The sequence below is a fragment of the Ailuropoda melanoleuca genome, chromosome 9 (genome assembly GCF_002007445.2).
Source record: "Ailuropoda melanoleuca isolate Jingjing chromosome 9, ASM200744v2, whole genome shotgun sequence".
NCBI lineage: Eukaryota > Metazoa > Chordata > Mammalia > Carnivora > Ursidae > Ailuropoda > Ailuropoda melanoleuca.
Genome location: NC_048226.1, coordinates 19,003,126 through 19,019,093, shown reverse-complemented (window position 1 = coordinate 19,019,093; position 15,968 = coordinate 19,003,126). Strand labels below are relative to the sequence as shown.

The following is a 15,968-nucleotide window of genomic DNA, read 5'->3' as shown; positions in this document are numbered from 1 at the left end:
ATGACCGATGCAGGGGCCTGGGCATGGTCATGCACAGGATTGTGGCCAGGCACAAGTGCAGGGTGGGACACGGTGGTATCTATCTCCACCCGGGGCTGGCAGTGCCCCAGGGCATTTGGACGAGCCACTTGCCCATTCCTGGTCCAGATGCCCAGAGTCCTGGTACAGAGAATGTGCCCCCTTGGGGCTGCCTGACAGCCGGGGGTTACTGTAGGGGACCCGTGGGACGGGGAGGTGCCTGGCTCATCTTGTCCCCAGCTGGGGCGTAGCACGTTGGTCAGGACCGTGCAGCTAGTAAAGCATATGCATGGCGAGTTGAGGGGTCGTGCCCCAGGTCCATGTGAGGGTCGGCCGTCACCCATGGGCATCCCTTCCTCAGGCCTCTGCCCAAGGGAGAAGGGCATGAAATAGCAGGTAAAAACTCCGCGACAGCTGGAGAGAGAGATTGCAGAAGCAAGGAACGCATGAACGTTAGGACGCTTAATGGCGCATTTTTCCTGCATTTGGAACAAGAACCCCACGTGTTCACTCCGTAGTAGGGCCCCACAAATGATGTGTCGGGTCCCGAGTCAGCAAACCCCATTTTGCTGTCCGTGTTAGGATCTGTGGCAGCTTTTCAAGTGTCTGAAGCTGGTGAATACTTAATAGAATCCTTCAGACACTTCAGGCTCGAAAGTTCAGAGATCATGGTAATCGTGAAAATAGTAGGTCCTGAAAATGTGTTGTTTAATCAGCTTTTTTACTGCGGCGAAATGGCCCTATCATCACGTTTACCAGCTTAACCGTTTTTAAGGGTACATTTCAGTGGCATTAAGTGCATCCACATTGTTTCTCACCACCATCTGTTTCCAGAACTTTTGCCTCTTCCCAGCTCAATGTCCTTCAACTGCTTTAAAGTTCAGTAAGTCAGGAGCGCCTGGGTGGCTCAGTCGTTAAGTGTCTGCCTTTGGCCTGGGGCGTGATCCCAGGGTCCTGGGATCGAGTCCCGCGTCGCGCTCCCTGCTCTGCTGGGAGCCTGCTTCTTCCTCTCCCACTCCCCCTCCTTCTGTTCCCTCTCTCTCTGGCTGTGTCTCTCTCTGTCCAACAAGTAAATAAAATCTTTAAAAAAAATAAATAAAGGGGGGTTTTTTAAAATAAATAAATAAATAAAAGTTCGGTAAGTCAAACTTTTAAGTACAATTGAGCCTTGAACAACGTGGGTTTGACCTGCGTGGGTCCACTTAGACATTGATTTTTTTCAATAAATACAGTAGAGTAAATGTATTTTCTCTTCCTTATAATTTTCTTAAAAACATTTTCTCTAGCTGACTTTATTGTAAGAATACAGTATATAACACGTATCACAGACACAATATGTGGCAATTGACCGTTTATGTTATCAGAAAGGCTTCTGGCCAACAGTAGGTTCTTAGTAGTTAAGTTTTGGGGAGAATCCAAAGTTGTATGCAGATTTTCGACATCATGGGGGTTGGTGCCCCAACCCCTGCGTTGGTCAAGGGTCATCCAAACACAAACGAGTGTTCTTCCCCACCACAGAAGCTCCTTAGGCATTAAGGACCCTAGTGACCAAAGCAGGAGAATGTGGGTAACAGAGTTCAGCAGGGGAGGCCCCAGCAGGGACAGCCACAGGGATCGCACAGCTCCTGAGGCCCTGGGCTTCCAAGGGCCAAGTGGCCAATGCCAGATGCTCCCTGGAGATATATGATGGAGGGGTGGCCAAAGCACAGGAGCAATCTTCCATCTAGAATGACATAAACTGGAAAGAAAGCCTACACGTCTGTGGGGCATTGCGGTGAAGGAAGGAGGACATCCCACATGGACACGATGGGTGTGTGGGCGGTTGTTCATTATGGAGGCCCTGTGACCCTGAAGGGTTCCTGGTTCTGCATCCCTCTCACAATGCTGGATGAGCTCAGAATGCCCTTCCAGGCCTCAAGCTGTGGTTCTGAGAGATGAAACCAGCTGCCAGAGCAGTGAACCCTGGGGCTGCTGGGACCACCCTGCAGACCCCTGTCTGCAAGGGGGTCTTCGTTGACACAGCCAAGAGGCCCCTTCTAAGTCCAGAAGCTGCTCCACGAAGAGGGCCAGAGACCACTGCCTTAGCTGCCAGGCCTCAAGCAAAGAGCACAGCGAAATCGGAGGAAGAAGTTTAACCGGGACTGTGAGCACCATAAGCATCTAAGATGACTTCTTGCCCGTGTTCAGTCCCCTAAGCTGTCAGCCAGCGGCCACCTTGCTGCCTCCGAGCCCCATCGGGTGCTGCTCAGCACCATCGGGCACCGAGTAGACTCCAGTGCTTACTGGTTGTACATGAATGAATCCGTGGACAGACGGACCGCGGTTTCTTCGTTCTAGACCGGCGTCTGCCGAAGGCTGATGAGTCCGCGGTTGAGCCGCAGGTTCTCCCTCTTGACTCTTGGTCCCTCATTCTGAGCTTTTGTCTCTTGGGGTTGCCACTCCCCCCTCCATAAGCCCTTAGTTGTTCGTTCTCTGTTGTCGAAAATGGCCTGGTTGTCCACACTGACGACCTGCCCACACCATCCCCACAAATCTCTTCCTTCGCTTTTCCCACACCCTCCCGAAAGAAATATGCAAGCCACAAACGTGAGCCGTTGATACAGTGTTACATTTCCTAGAGAAACAGGCAGAAATAAGGATAATAACATATCTTATTTAACCCAGTGTACCTAAAATATTATCATTTCAACGTACAATGAACAAAAAGTAAGCACTTTTTCAGTCTGTTTTAATGCTAAGTGTGTGGAATCCAGCGTGTGACGTATTCTGCACGTCCAGTACATCTGAGTTTGGTGCAGCCACGTTTCAAGTGCTCCAAGCCACACGGGGCTGCCTCTAGCAAAAAGCAGTAGGACCAAGGCCTGTTGGCAAGGAAGCATTTGGAGTCAGGGCCGTCAGACACGGCACAGGCAGTAGGAACTATTCTGAGTCTGGCTCATGCCTCCACATCCACCCAATGACATGGGGACATGGGTGAGGATGGCCCGGTGCAGACACGGGGTGGGCACCTGGGAGCCCTAGCTGCGGTGGGGAACATGGGGCATCCGGACCATACCCCGGATCCCTGGGGCCCTGTGGCAGGCCTGAAGCATGGTCACGGGCAGGCGGTCCCTGACCTCTGCGTCTGTCCCGCACCCCCAGGGCCCAGCAGAGAAGAATGTATTCACTGTGCGGCAAACTTCCACTTCCAAGACTGGAAATGCGTGCCGGCCTGTGGTGAAGGTTTCTATCCAGAGGAGATGCCGGGCTTGCCCCACAAAGTGTGCCGAAGGTATGCAGTCCTTTCACACGGTCTTCCTGGCTCAGACTAAGATTGCTGGGGAAGGGGTGGGGCACCTGGGTGGCTCAGTCGGTGAAACGTCCTAATCTTGATTTCAGCTCAGGTCATGATCTCAGGGTCGTGAGATCGAGCCTCATGTCGGGCTCCATGCTCGGCAGACTGTCTGCTTGAGATTCTTGCTCTCTCTNGCGCTCCCTGCTCTGCTGGGAGCCTGCTTCTTCCTCTCCCACTCCCCCTCCTTCTGTTCCCTCTCTCTCTGGCTGTGTCTCTCTCTGTCCAACAAGTAAATAAAATCTTTAAAAAAAATAAATAAAGGGGGGTTTTTTAAAATAAATAAATAAATAAATAAATAAATAAAAGTTCAGTAAGTCAAACTTTTAAGTACAATTGAGCCTTGAACAACGTGTGTTTGACCTGCGTGGGTCCACTTAGACATTGATTTTTTTCAATAAATACAGTAGAGTAAATGTATTTTCTCTTCCTTATAATTTTCTTAAAAACATTTTCTCTAGCTGACTTTATTGTAAGAATACAGTATATAACACGTATCACAGACACAATATGTGGCAATTGACCGTTTATGTTATCAGAAAGGCTTCTGGCCAACAGTAGGTTCTTAGTAGTTAAGTTTTGGGGAGAATCCAAAGTTGTATGCAGATTTTCGACATCATGGGGGTTGGTGCCCCAACCCCTGCGTTGGTCAAGGGTCATCCAAACACAAACGAGTGTTCTTCCCCACCACAGAAGCTCCTTAGGCATTAAGGACCCTAGTGACCAAAGCAGGAGAATGTGGGTAACAGAGTTCAGCAGGGGAGGCCCCAGCAGGGACAGCCACAGGGATCGCACAGCTCCTGAGGCCCTGGGCTTCCAAGGGCCAAGTGGCCAATGCCAGATGCTCCCTGGAGATATATGATGGAGGGGTGGCCAAAGCACAGGAGCAATCTTCCATCTAGAATGACATAAACTGGAAAGAAAGCCTACACGTCTGTGGGGCATTGCGGTGAAGGAAGGAGGACATCCCACATGGACACGATGGGTGTGTGGGCGGTTGTTCATTATGGAGGCCCTGTGACCCTGAAGGGTTCCTGGTTCTGCATCCCTCTCACAATGCTGGATGAGCTCAGAATGCCCTTCCAGGCCTCAAGCTGTGGTTCTGAGAGATGAAACCAGCTGCCAGAGCAGTGAACCCTGGGGCTGCTGGGACCACCCTGCAGACCCCTGTCTGCAAGGGGGTCTTCCCTTGATACAGCCAAGAGGCCCCTTCTAAGTCCAGAAGCTGCTCCACGAAGAGGGCCAGAGACCACTGCCTTAGCTGCCAGGCCTCAAGCAAAGAGCACAGCGAAATCGGAGGAAGAAGTTTAACCGGGACTGTGAGCACCATAAGCATCTAAGATGACTTCTTGCCCGTGTTCAGTCCCCTAAGCTGTCAGCCAGCGGCCACCTTGCTGCCTCCGAGCCCCATCGGGTGCTGCTCAGCACCATCGGGCACCGAGTAGACTCCAGTGCTTACTGGTTGTACATGAATGAATCCGTGGACAGACGGACCGCGGTTTCTTCGTTCTAGACCGGCGTCTGCCGCAGGCTGATGAGTCCGCTTGGTTGAGCCGCAGGTTCTCCCTCTTGACTCTTGGTCCCTCATTCTGAGCTTTTGTCTCTTGGGGTTGCCACTCCCCCCTCCATAAGCCCTTAGTTGTTCGTTCTCTGTTGTCGAAAATGGCCTGGTTGTCCACACTGACGACCTGCCCACACCATCCCCACAAATCTCTTCCTTCGCTTTTCCCACACCCTCCCGAAAGAAATATGCAAGCCACAAATGTGAGCCGTTGATACAGTGTTACATTTCCTAGAGAAACAGGCAGAAATAAGGATAATAACATATCTTATTTAACCCAGTGTACCTAAAATATTATCATTTCAACGTATAATGAACAAAAAGTAAGCACTTTTTCAGTCTGTTTTAATGCTAAGTGTGTGGAATCCAGCGTGTGACGTATTCTGCACGTCCAGTACATCTGAGTTTGGTGCAGCCACGTTTCAAGTGCTCCAAGCCACACGGGGCTGCCTCTAGCAAAAAGCAGTAGGACCAAGGCCTGTTGGCAAGGAAGCATTTGGAGTCAGGGCCGTCAGACACGGCACAGGCAGTAGGAACTATTCTGAGTCTGGCTCACGTCTCCACATCCACCCAATGACATGCAGACATGGGTGAGGATGGCCCGGTGCAGACACGGGGTGGGCACCTGGGAGCCCTAGCTGCGGTGGGGAACATGGGGCATCCGGACCATACCCCGGATCCCTGGGGCCCTGTGGCAGGCCTGAAGCATGGTCACGGGCAGGCGGTCCCTGACCTCTGCTTCTGTCCCGCACCCCCAGGGCCCAGCAGAGAAGAATGTATTCACTGTGCGGCAAACTTCCACTTCCAAGACTGGAAATGCGTGCCGGCCTGTGGTGAAGGTTTCTATCCAGAGGAGATGCCGGGCTTGCCCCACAAAGTGTGCCGAAGGTATGCAGTCCTTTCACACGGTCTTCCTGGCTCAGACTAAGATTGCTGGGGAAGGGGTGGGGCACCTGGGTGGCTCAGTCGGTGAAACGTCCTAATCTTGATTTCAGCTCAGGTCATGATCTCAGGGTCGTGAGATCGAGCCTCATGTCGGGCTCCATGCTCGGCAGACTGTCTGCTTGAGATTCTTGCTCTCTCTCTCTCTCTTTCCTCCTACTGGTGCTGTCTCTCAAATAAATAAATCTTAAAAAAAAAAATTGCTGGTGAATGGTGGTTCCCTGTGCCAGCAAAGGAGCAGCCAGAGGGCCAGGTCTGGCGGCCTCTTCCCCGGGGCTGGGGGAGGGTGCCCCATCACATCACTGTAGAGGGTGCTATAGGTACGGTGGGGGTACCAGAACCCATTTAGAGTGGAGCAGACCCCTGTAGTTGATGATGGTCAAAGTCACAGTGTCATCGGTGGCTTTCATTCCTTTGTTCATTTAATGAGCTTTGAATGCTGGGCACTGTGTAGCTGGGTCAAAGCAGGAAGCAGGAGCCCCCCCCCCACCTTCCCCATCCCCCCTGCCGAGCCACAGACCAGGATGCATTCACACTGATGGTAATTAAGGAAACCATGTGTTGGGGTTTTTTTGTGGTTTTTTTTTTTCATTTTATATTAGATAGAGAAAAAATTAGGACCAGACAATGTCCTCATTCTAAAACCATTCCCTATGCAGTCAGTGAACATAGACTATAACCCCCTCACTCTCTCCCACGTGTGTCTGCGTCATGCACCGTTCTTGTTTGGTGGCTTACAGCCCTGGAGTGTTCCTTCCGTTTCTCACTGGACATGAACAGTGGACGAAGAAGCCGCTTGCTTGGGTGTCCTCTTGTCTTGCTGAATATTTATTGCCTTACCTCAGGACTTCATAACCTAGATCCCAGGACAGGCAGAGCAGCCTGTCTTGTTCAGGGTGAGAGCAATAATGAGGTGTTGCAAGGTGGCCTTGATGACAATGATGGTGGGGGTGGGGGAGGGGCCTTCCTTCTGAAATAAACTCAACACTAGGGAGCGTGGAGACGCATATTACAGCAGGACTGGGGAGACCTTGCCCTGTCTTCCGGCTCATGGCTGGGGACCCACAGTGGGGTTGCCTCCCCAGGCTGTGTTTGAGAACTGCTCTGGGTTCTAATTTATTCTCTTAAAACAAAAAACAAGGGGGTGCCTGGGTGGCTTAGTCGGTTAGGCGTCTGCCTTCAGCTCAGGTCATGATCCCAGGATCCTGGGATCGAGCCCCGCATCGGGCTCTCTGCTCAGCGGGAGTCTGAGTCCCCCTCTCCATCTGCCTGCCGCTGCCACTGCTTATGCTGTCTCTCTCTCTCTGTCAAATAAGTAAATAAAATCTTTAAAACAAAACAACAAAAAAATACAAGCAAACAAACAAAACCTTATAGTCAGCCAATGAGAGACCAAGTCTTTGCAGTTTTTTGACTCACAAAAGAAGGTCCCGAGGGGTTATGTATCTGGGCAGGGGTCAGCCCCCTCTTTTGAGCTGGTTTGAAAGAGGAGACTTGCCACCTTCACCCAGCCTTGCTAAGTCCTGCATTGGGTGTCTGAATAAGCCTTTCATTGTAATGAGCCCGCGGGTTCAAGGGTAATTACACTCAGTATGGCAGCCCAGGGAGAATGTGCAATTCCACAGTGATAATCACTTTGGTTTGTCAGATGCCTAGGATCCCACGGGATGCTGGGCATCCCCATGAGTGTGGAACCCAGCCCCCCGCAGGGCACCCAGAAACTATGGCCTCCCCAGCCCAGGAGGCAGGAGGTAGGCAGCCCCCCAAGCCCCTCCATGACATCAGAGGACAGCAGCTTCCTGGGTGCTCACCTCCACAGGAAGGAAAGCTTTCAGCCCCAGAGGGGAGGCCAGTGCTGGGGCTCACACAGCAGATCTTGGAGATACACCCCAGGAGGAGCCCCGCACAAGGTGCTGAGGGGGGGAAATGCCAGCCTTTCAGGAAGCTTCTATCTTTAGAGTCCCCTGGCTCCGAAGACCCCTTCCATGTGGATTCCTCCTGAAGGAAGACTCGTCTTCGTTATACAGGGCCTCTCCCCACTCAGGCGGCAGCAGCTTTTAGGGTGTGGCCCCCTGCAGGCCCCAGGATGCTGCGTGGTGTGTGGCTAGCCCCGGCTGGCGGGCCCGGGACAGCTCCGTGGAAAAGCCTGGCCAGGACGCAGGCCTGCTGCGTTGGCAACCAGGATGCCAAGAAGACCCATGAAACAGAGGCCCAAAGTGGAGAACAGTCCATGATAAAGATCTCAAAAGAGGCGCTGGCCACCCCGAGGCTTAGTAAGAGGACCCAGAAGAGCAAGCAAGGACCTCTCTGAAGACAGAGAGCAATTCGGTGGGGTTCATGCCTGAGCGGTGGCTAGCCTCTCATGCCCCCAGGCCTCCCCACTGTTCTCTGCTCCCTCCTCCCCTCCTGGGCGGTCAATGGGGCAGAGACTTCAGTCCTGCCTTCTGCTTTGCTCTGTGCCCAGACTGAAGTGTGATAAGACCCGCTGTCTGACTCTCACCTGGAACAGCCTAAAGGTGAAAGGAAGGAAGAGGACATGGCCCCTGCAATGGAGCAGGGAAAAGGGGAACAGGGGCTACAGTGGGCGGCCCACTTCCAGAGTTTGGCAGGACAAAGCTGCCATGCTGTTTGCGAGGGAAGTAGGTACCATAGAAAGTGATAGAACTAGAGGTGTTTTGAAAGCCCCTTGCCTAAGGACTGCCTGAGGAGCAGAAAGGAGCCAAGAGGAGCAAAGAGCCAAGGAGCTTTCAGAGAAGCAGGGACCTCAAGGCAGTTGGTGGTGGTGGGGGGGTTACCTGGAGGGGCATCTTCCCTCCCTGGGAGCAGCATGATGCTGGATTCTTCCCTTGACCTGGAACCTCCACATCCAAGCCCAGGCTAGCCGACTCCTTGACCTGGGCCTTGTGAGACCCCAAGCAGGGAGCTGCTCGGAGACCGCGCAGGACTCTGCCTGCGGAACTGGGAGATACTGAATGGTGTTGAGTTCAGCTGCTGGGTTTGTGGTGGTCTGTTACACAGCCATAGAGACTGACACACCTGCATTCCCACCTGGGGCTGGCAGGGAGACCCCTGAGCCTGTGGAAGAAGGCTCACCTTCTTCTCCAAATACAAGCAGGCGGTCCCATACCTTAGCGTGTGCCACTCACTGTTACGTGGAAGCAGCCCTCCACCACGGCCCAGGAGTGCTGGCCCCAGGCCTTTGAGATGACTGTAGGACAGGGGTGGTCGGTAAAAGAAGCCAGGGATCCCCAGGGGAAGTCATCCCTTATGCTGTGGCATCAGGGGTCTGTGGCTGGGCCACCTCCAAGGCGCAGCAGGACGGGGGCCAGACCCTGGCAGCTTCCCCAAAGACCATAGAAACAGGGTCGCACACAGCAAGCCTGCCCTCCCGTCCAGGTTGTCTGGGGGGCGGTGGCCAAGCTCTTGCTATTGGAGGAGGACGTGAGAAGGGCAAGTTTGCCTGCGGGATTTACCCATTTATGAATCCAGACTATGGGCCTGAACCCCAGTGTGGGGTCATCCTTACCAGTACAAAACCCACCTCTCATCAAGTCCGGGGGTGGGACCCCCCCAGGGGCTCCACGCAGGCAGAATCAAAGGTGAAATCAGAACCCAGCGGAACGCTGCTTGGGGGAGAGGCCGACAGGAGCCTTGTTGATGGCGTCTAGTTGCTGACGGGGCAGGTGGCCTGAGTCCTCAGCAAAGCCCGCACAGGGCAGACCGGGAGTCATCAGAGCCGGACTCTGGCTCCAGATGCCCCGCCCACCCTGCCTGAGCTCCGCCTCGCGGGCCGGTTCCGCCGACAGCGGGCGTCCATGGGGAAGGTGGGCGGCAGGCTGGAGCACCGTGAGACCCAGTCACCAGGAGCTGGGCTCAGGAAAGGTAGCATGTAAGGCCCAGGTCCGCATGTAGCCCAGAGGGGTGAGGTGCGGATGCAGGCCCTAGGGCAGGGATGGCAAGCTCTTCCTGTAGAGGGCCCAGTGGTCAGTAGTCTGGGCTTGGCAGGCCTTGTGGTCTCCGTCACAGCTGTTCAATTCTGCCACCGCGGAGGCAGCCACAGATGATCTATAGGTGAGCGAGTGACTGCTCCAGTAGAACTGCTGGATGAGGCCTGCGGGCCGCAGTGTGTCAACCTACCCGGGGCTCACCGTACTCTGCGTTAGAAAGAGTCCCAGGTCCCATCTCTGGGGCAGGGACTGGAAGAGCCTCACCCTGCCCACCTGCCCTGGGGGGGAGGCTGGCATCACTGTGAGGGCTGCTCAGCCTCATGGGCCACATTGGTCCCCCAGGCCAGCTCCAGGATCGGGTTTGCCACATCTCTGTCCTTGAGTCCCAACCTTCTAGCCGTCAGAGCTGGGCAGCTGCCCAGGGGTGCATGTGCTGATGCTCTTTGAGGAGCCAGCTGTGGGGTGGGTGCCACAGTGTCCGAGAAGGTGTCCAGGTGAGCCACAGGGAGTCTGTGAGCCACTGGGACCTGGGCCTCCCTGGGCAGGCTCCTGCCATGACCGTCTTCACTCCCCCAGGGCAATAGTGCAGTCAGACAGGAGGAAGGATGAGCAGACGCTTGGCTGGGGTTTCACGCCATCACGGCGGACACAGTCGCAGGGTGGGTGCTGCGCAGGAGGGTAGGGGGGCTCCGGGAGGGGTGCCCGGAGCAGTCGGGCCCCTTCCCCCAGCAGCAGCATGAACCCGTGTCCCCCCGCAGGTGTGACGAGAGCTGCCTGAGCTGCGAAGGCTCCAGCAGGAACTGCAGCAGGTGTAAGACGGGCTTCACGCTGCTGGGGAGCACGTGCATCACCAACCACACGTGCAGCAATGGTGAGCGCCCGGGGGCGGCGGGGGGCTCGGTCAGCCTCGGGGCTGCCCTTGGAGGAGCTCAGCTCGCTGGCTTCGGGTCAAAAGAGAAAGGGAAAGGAGTTGCAGGAACAGCAGCCCCCCTGAACGGGTGTGCGGGCCACTTCTTTGGGTGACCATCAGGGACCCCTCTCATCCTCCTGCTGTCCCTTAATGCCTCTCACATTGACCAGCGAGGCATCCTGGCCACCAAGCGATGGCCCATCTATGTGTTGGGTGACTCCTAGAACTGATTTTGTTCTCCTACCATTCCCACTCTCATGCCGGAAGCCCCGGTGGCCTGGGTGTGGTGAGTTCCATTCAGAGAGGCCTGACCTCGGGGCTCAGAGCCGGGAGGCCTGGACGGTCTCAGCCTCAGAGCCCAGAGTCGAGGCCCCCATGTCCCAGAGGGAAGCCCCGCGTCTGTACTGTGGGAGAACCCTGGGCCTCGAGGTCCACTGGAGACCAGGGAGGGCCGTGAAGGCCTGAACTCTGAGGGAGACCAGAGAGTAGTGTGAGGATTCCAGGCAGAGGACGCTGGCCTGGAGGCCTGGTGTGGCCGGGAAGATTCCACGCTCAGCAGGTCACTGGGAGGAATAGTGCAGCCCGGCTCTGGGCACAGTGAACTGGCCTGCCAGAGGGAAAGCTGGCCATCCCACGGAGCCGTCACCGGCCCGCTCTGGCCAGGCACAACATGGCCTCGCCTTGGTGTTGGTCATTTCTTTGGTTTGCAGAATCATGTACTTTCAAAGGCTCCCTCTTTAGAATGACACCTACTCGGGTTATATATCCAGCCCGAGAAAGTAGGGCGGTCACAAGAGGGTCTCCCAGGTCCCATCAGTGGCCAGGCAGCTTCACAAGCCAGCAGCCAGCTGGAATGGGCTGGCCTCCCTCCCTCTTCCCCTTCCCCTTTCCATTAGCCTTGACAGCTCTCCCCCCGCCCCATCCCATCCGGTTCGGGGTGCTCCCAGGACGCAGGAGCAGCCTCCATGCCTGCCCCTCCTACCCTACCCCCCCAACCCCAGAGTCTTCCTACTAGGTTTCCCACCACCACAAGTTACCTGGAAAGACAGATGCATGGGAGCCCTGAGGCCCAGCTGGTGCAGCCCCCTTCACCCTCCATGCCTCGAGTTCCCCGTTATCTATACCCGCGTGAGCCCCTGCATGCTAGGTGCCCCCTCTGCCACACCAGGCTTCGCATGTCAGGGGAGGACGGTGAGGGCCACCCTGGCTGCTGCCCCCACTTCCTCTGTGACCCCCCTCTCCCCCAACCCATCACAAGGGCCCAGTGAAAGGGGATGGTTGGAACAATCTTAACAGGCCCCGATATCTGACATGTCTCTGCTTTCTTTTTCCTGCTGGAACCCCAGCCGACGAGACATTCTGTGAGATGGTGAAGTCCAACCGGCTCTGTGAACGGAAGCTGTTTATTCAGTTTTGCTGCCGCACGTGCCTCCTGGCTGGGTAGGGGCACCCGGCTGACTGCAGAGGGCGGGGCCTCTCCTGTCCGTCTGTCCCTCTGCCTTTTCTCCAGACTGTCAGCCAGAGCCTGTTGCAGGGGTGCCCCACATCTGACAGCTTTATCTCCCCGGGAGCAAGGTCCTTCTGCGGCATCTCTGAGCACCCAGCCCAGATGGGTGGTGGGCCTCAAGGTGTTCCTCAAACAGTGATAGCCTCTCGAACTCTGCTTGCTGGCTCCGTTCCTCTGGCAGACCGCAGCAGGAACAGCAGGAATTCCGGGAATCCACAGCTCCGACTTGGGAGCAGCTTCTGGGACCATACGTTTACTGAAATCTTCAAGACCAAAGCAGAAAGGCAAGATGCTTGGCCTCACACATCCCTCTCCTCCCTGTGCTTTTGTTCAGCCTCCATGAATCTCACCCACCAGGCCCAGGCCGTCTCCCCACGTGGGATGCCCGGCTGGGTGCACACCTGCTCCCCCACCTGCCACAGAGCGGTCTGGGGATGGTTTGGTCAGACCGTAAATAAAACAGAGTTGGGGCGTAAAATATATGACCACTGGGGATGGAGCANGGTGCACACCTGCTCCCCCACCTGCCACAGAGCGGTCTGGGGATGGTTTGGTCAGACCGTAAATAAAACAGACTTGGAGGCGTAAAATATATGACCACTGGGGATGGAGCATCCACTTCTCCATAGTCGGCTACTTCTGGAACTGCAGCGATGTCTTAGAATGTCTGATTCCAAATCTGGATGGGAAGACCCTTCCTTTCTCCACTGCACTGTCCTGTAGGTGAACCGAGCGCCCCTTGTCACCACGTTCTGTCGTGTCTCCAGGAGGCTCCTGGTCCAAATGATCACCTCTACCCGACGCAGAGCCTTCTGAGGAGGGTCCCCCGGAGGTATCCTGGGGGCCAGGCCCAGGGAGCCCCAGTGACTTAAGCAATTCCTCTTACCAAAATGGAAACCCAGCCCATGAGTCATTAATCTCATCTCTGCCCGTTTCGTGGAATTGCTTTGGAAATACACTTGGCCTCTGCTCGCCAGGAGACTTGTTCTTAAGGTGGACGCTCCTGTGTCTGTGTGTACTACGAGCCTAATGACACGGTTGGATTTATTTCTGCCAAACCTGTGTAGGCATTTTATAAGCTACATGTTCTAATTTTTACCGATGTTAATTATTTTGACAAATATTTCATATATTTTCATTGAAATGCAGACCTGCTTGATCAATTCCCTTTAATATGGGAGTGACATTTGCCTTAAATTTCTTCGAGCTCGTTCTCCATTTTGTCCTGCTCCCCTCTTTGACTGTAATGCATTTGCCTTGCCCCTAGGAGCTGGGGGAACCCAGCTGTTGTTTATTGAATCCACAACTTCAAAAGAGAAATCCACAAAGCAAATACAATGTTAACCCTAAGTTAATAAAAGAGTTAACATCCCATGACAAAGAAGCTGGTATTTCTTTCCAAGGCACAAGATGAAACAATGAAACATGGGGGTTGACCAATGTGTGAAATGGCTTTATTTATGGTTTTGGATCTCTTTGATGTCATTAAGTGGAAGGTTTTCAGGCTTTAGTGAATGTTCGTGTAATGAAGTCATGGGGAACATCCCAGAGTTCCAGGCCCCAGGATGTCCTTTGGTAACCGACTTTCTTCAGGCCACAGAAGCCTGGTTGGGTGGAGGGGCTGGGTATAGGGATACCTGCCATCAGTCAAGGGGGCGCCCTCCGCAGCCTGGACCACGTGCCTTTTCACCTATAGCAGCCAAGTGGGACTTAATTAGGTCACAGCTTGTCTTTTGCACAGTGACTGAAATCCCTGAACTCACGGGTTTTGTGCTGCATGGGATTTTTACCATGGCCACTCTTTGAGCTCAGAAGGTTCTATTTGCTTGGAATGCAACAAATTTTTGGTAAAGGCTGCAAATAAAGGAAATGCACCACCTAGAACTGACTTAGGGAAAAACAAAAGTGGATAAGGGGTCCTGTTTTAGGAATCCAGGGTTGACTCGGAATTTCAGGAAGGGTGCAGCTGGGCCTTGGGACCCCTGGGGCCAGCATTCAATGTGACCTGGACCCTCATTGCATTGTAGCCTTTCCTCCTCGCCTCTCCAGTTGATAGAACAAATGACAGGACCCCTGACATCTCCCAAGCGAAACTGGTACAAATCAAACTCCCTAAGTGAGCTTTCTGAATCTGCTTCTTGGCCCTGGTTACCCTGCTTTGCGTCAGTGTTCATCCAGCCCCATCAGCTGTGGCCACGGCGACAGTTTGTACAGAGGAGCACGGCGGCAGGGAGCTTTCCAGCAAGCTCAGAGCCAGAGGACGGGAGCACCGTGCAGCTCTCAGAAGGCGGCTGTAGGTCACACAGCCCGGCAGCTGCCCCCCATGAGCAAGAATCGACTGAAGCTGTCAATGTGAGGCAACGAAGGAACAAGGGAGTGTGTTCGGGGGACAGTAGCCAGGACTGGGCAGAATATTGGGAAGGGTTCACCTTCCCCCCTGAGACTGCCATCGAATCCAAAGCAGCAACTGCTCAGCACCTCTGGTGCAAGACACCACTTTAGCCCCTGGAGCTCTTTACCCACCGAGAGCTATGGTCTAACACGTTTGGGACCGAAGCCGAAATAAATTCCTTTTCTTCCCAAAGGACGCCAACTACGAGAAGCCAGCAGGCAGCCCCAGAGCGCGTGTACCCTCATGGCATTGGCTGGGCCGGCCGGTCCTGGGGCTGCCGAGGGTGCTGGCAAGCTGAGAAGCTGTTCAGAGTCCTAAGGACAAAACACCACCTGGTTAAAAAGGACCAACCACAGAAAGTGCCTGTTCACCCATGGCCCAACCTTAAGGATATTTGGACTCAGTATGGGTAGGACATGTTCATTGATTTTGTTTCATATGATAAAGTCGCAGATCATCTCCTCTAAATTTGTTGTTTCGTAGACTGGGGCTCCTAGAGGTCAAGTGACTTGCGTTGGGCCACACGCTGGCAAGGTGGCTTCCTTTCTGTCTCTAGGGAGGGAGGCTGGCTCTCTGCAGGAGGGGGCGTTCATTCCACAGTTGGCCAAATCCAGCCATGATGCATTTAACCTAGCTTTATTGCCAGGAGATGACAGTCTTCTGACCTAGTCACCAAATTCTTTGACACCTCACAATGGTCCCCAGTGCTCATTTCCATTGCTCCCAGGTCACTGCTGACTTGATACTTTGTAGCCCTTGAAAGGGTTGGGGGAAGCTACACTTTTTACAGATGATATACCTATAATGGAAAGGGAGGGGCATTGAACTTTAAAGAAACCAGAAGGAAGGGCAACATGGTGTAAATGTGGCCAGCCTAGAGTGCATTTGAATGTGGGGAGACTGCCCTCCACTGCATTTGAATCACCATAATATGGCTGAAGAGGGCTGTACACTTGAATGCTTGAGGTATGCTGGGGCCCCTGGGAGCAGGTGAGAGGTGGAGGTCCAGATTAGAAGATGGAAAGGGAAGGAGGTAGAGAAGTGAGGCAGAAAGGACTTTCAATAAGAACAAACAGGGATAATGGAAACCAAGGCCATTCTCTCGCATCTTAAGGTTCTGCCCATTCAGCTGGGAGGCACCTGGGTCCTTGCTGCTGTGAGAAAGGAGTTTGTGTCCTACCCCAGCCTTCTCTGCTGCTTTCTTTCCTTGAACCCAGGACTTACCCTTCCTGGCTGGTTGCCCAAGGCCTTTCCTGACATCCCAGCCTCTGTGGTTTGTCTGTGCACAGAAGAGCACCCCTAGGTGATACAGCACCAAACACCCACCAGAACCCTGGGTCCTGGGGTTTAGTTCCCACCA

The 15,968-nt window shown here is 54.3% G+C and overlaps 1 protein-coding gene across 2 annotated transcripts in view; it reads left to right on the top strand.

The window, feature by feature from the left end:
* The window catches only part of PCSK6 (proprotein convertase subtilisin/kexin type 6), a 152,107-nt gene extending 139,395 nt beyond the window's left edge, over positions 1 to 12,712 (top strand). For both annotated transcript variants that reach the window (XM_034667955.1, XM_034667956.1), the window contains 3 exons: positions 3,160 to 3,289; positions 10,558 to 10,670; positions 12,056 to 12,712. In XM_034667955.1, coding sequence (XP_034523846.1) covers positions 3,160 to 3,289; positions 10,558 to 10,670; positions 12,056 to 12,153 — 341 coding nt within the window. In that variant the 3' untranslated portion in view covers positions 12,154 to 12,712. The remainder of the gene's footprint in view (positions 1 to 3,159; positions 3,290 to 10,557; positions 10,671 to 12,055) is intronic.
* The last annotated feature ends 3,256 nt before the right edge of the window (positions 12,713 to 15,968 follow it).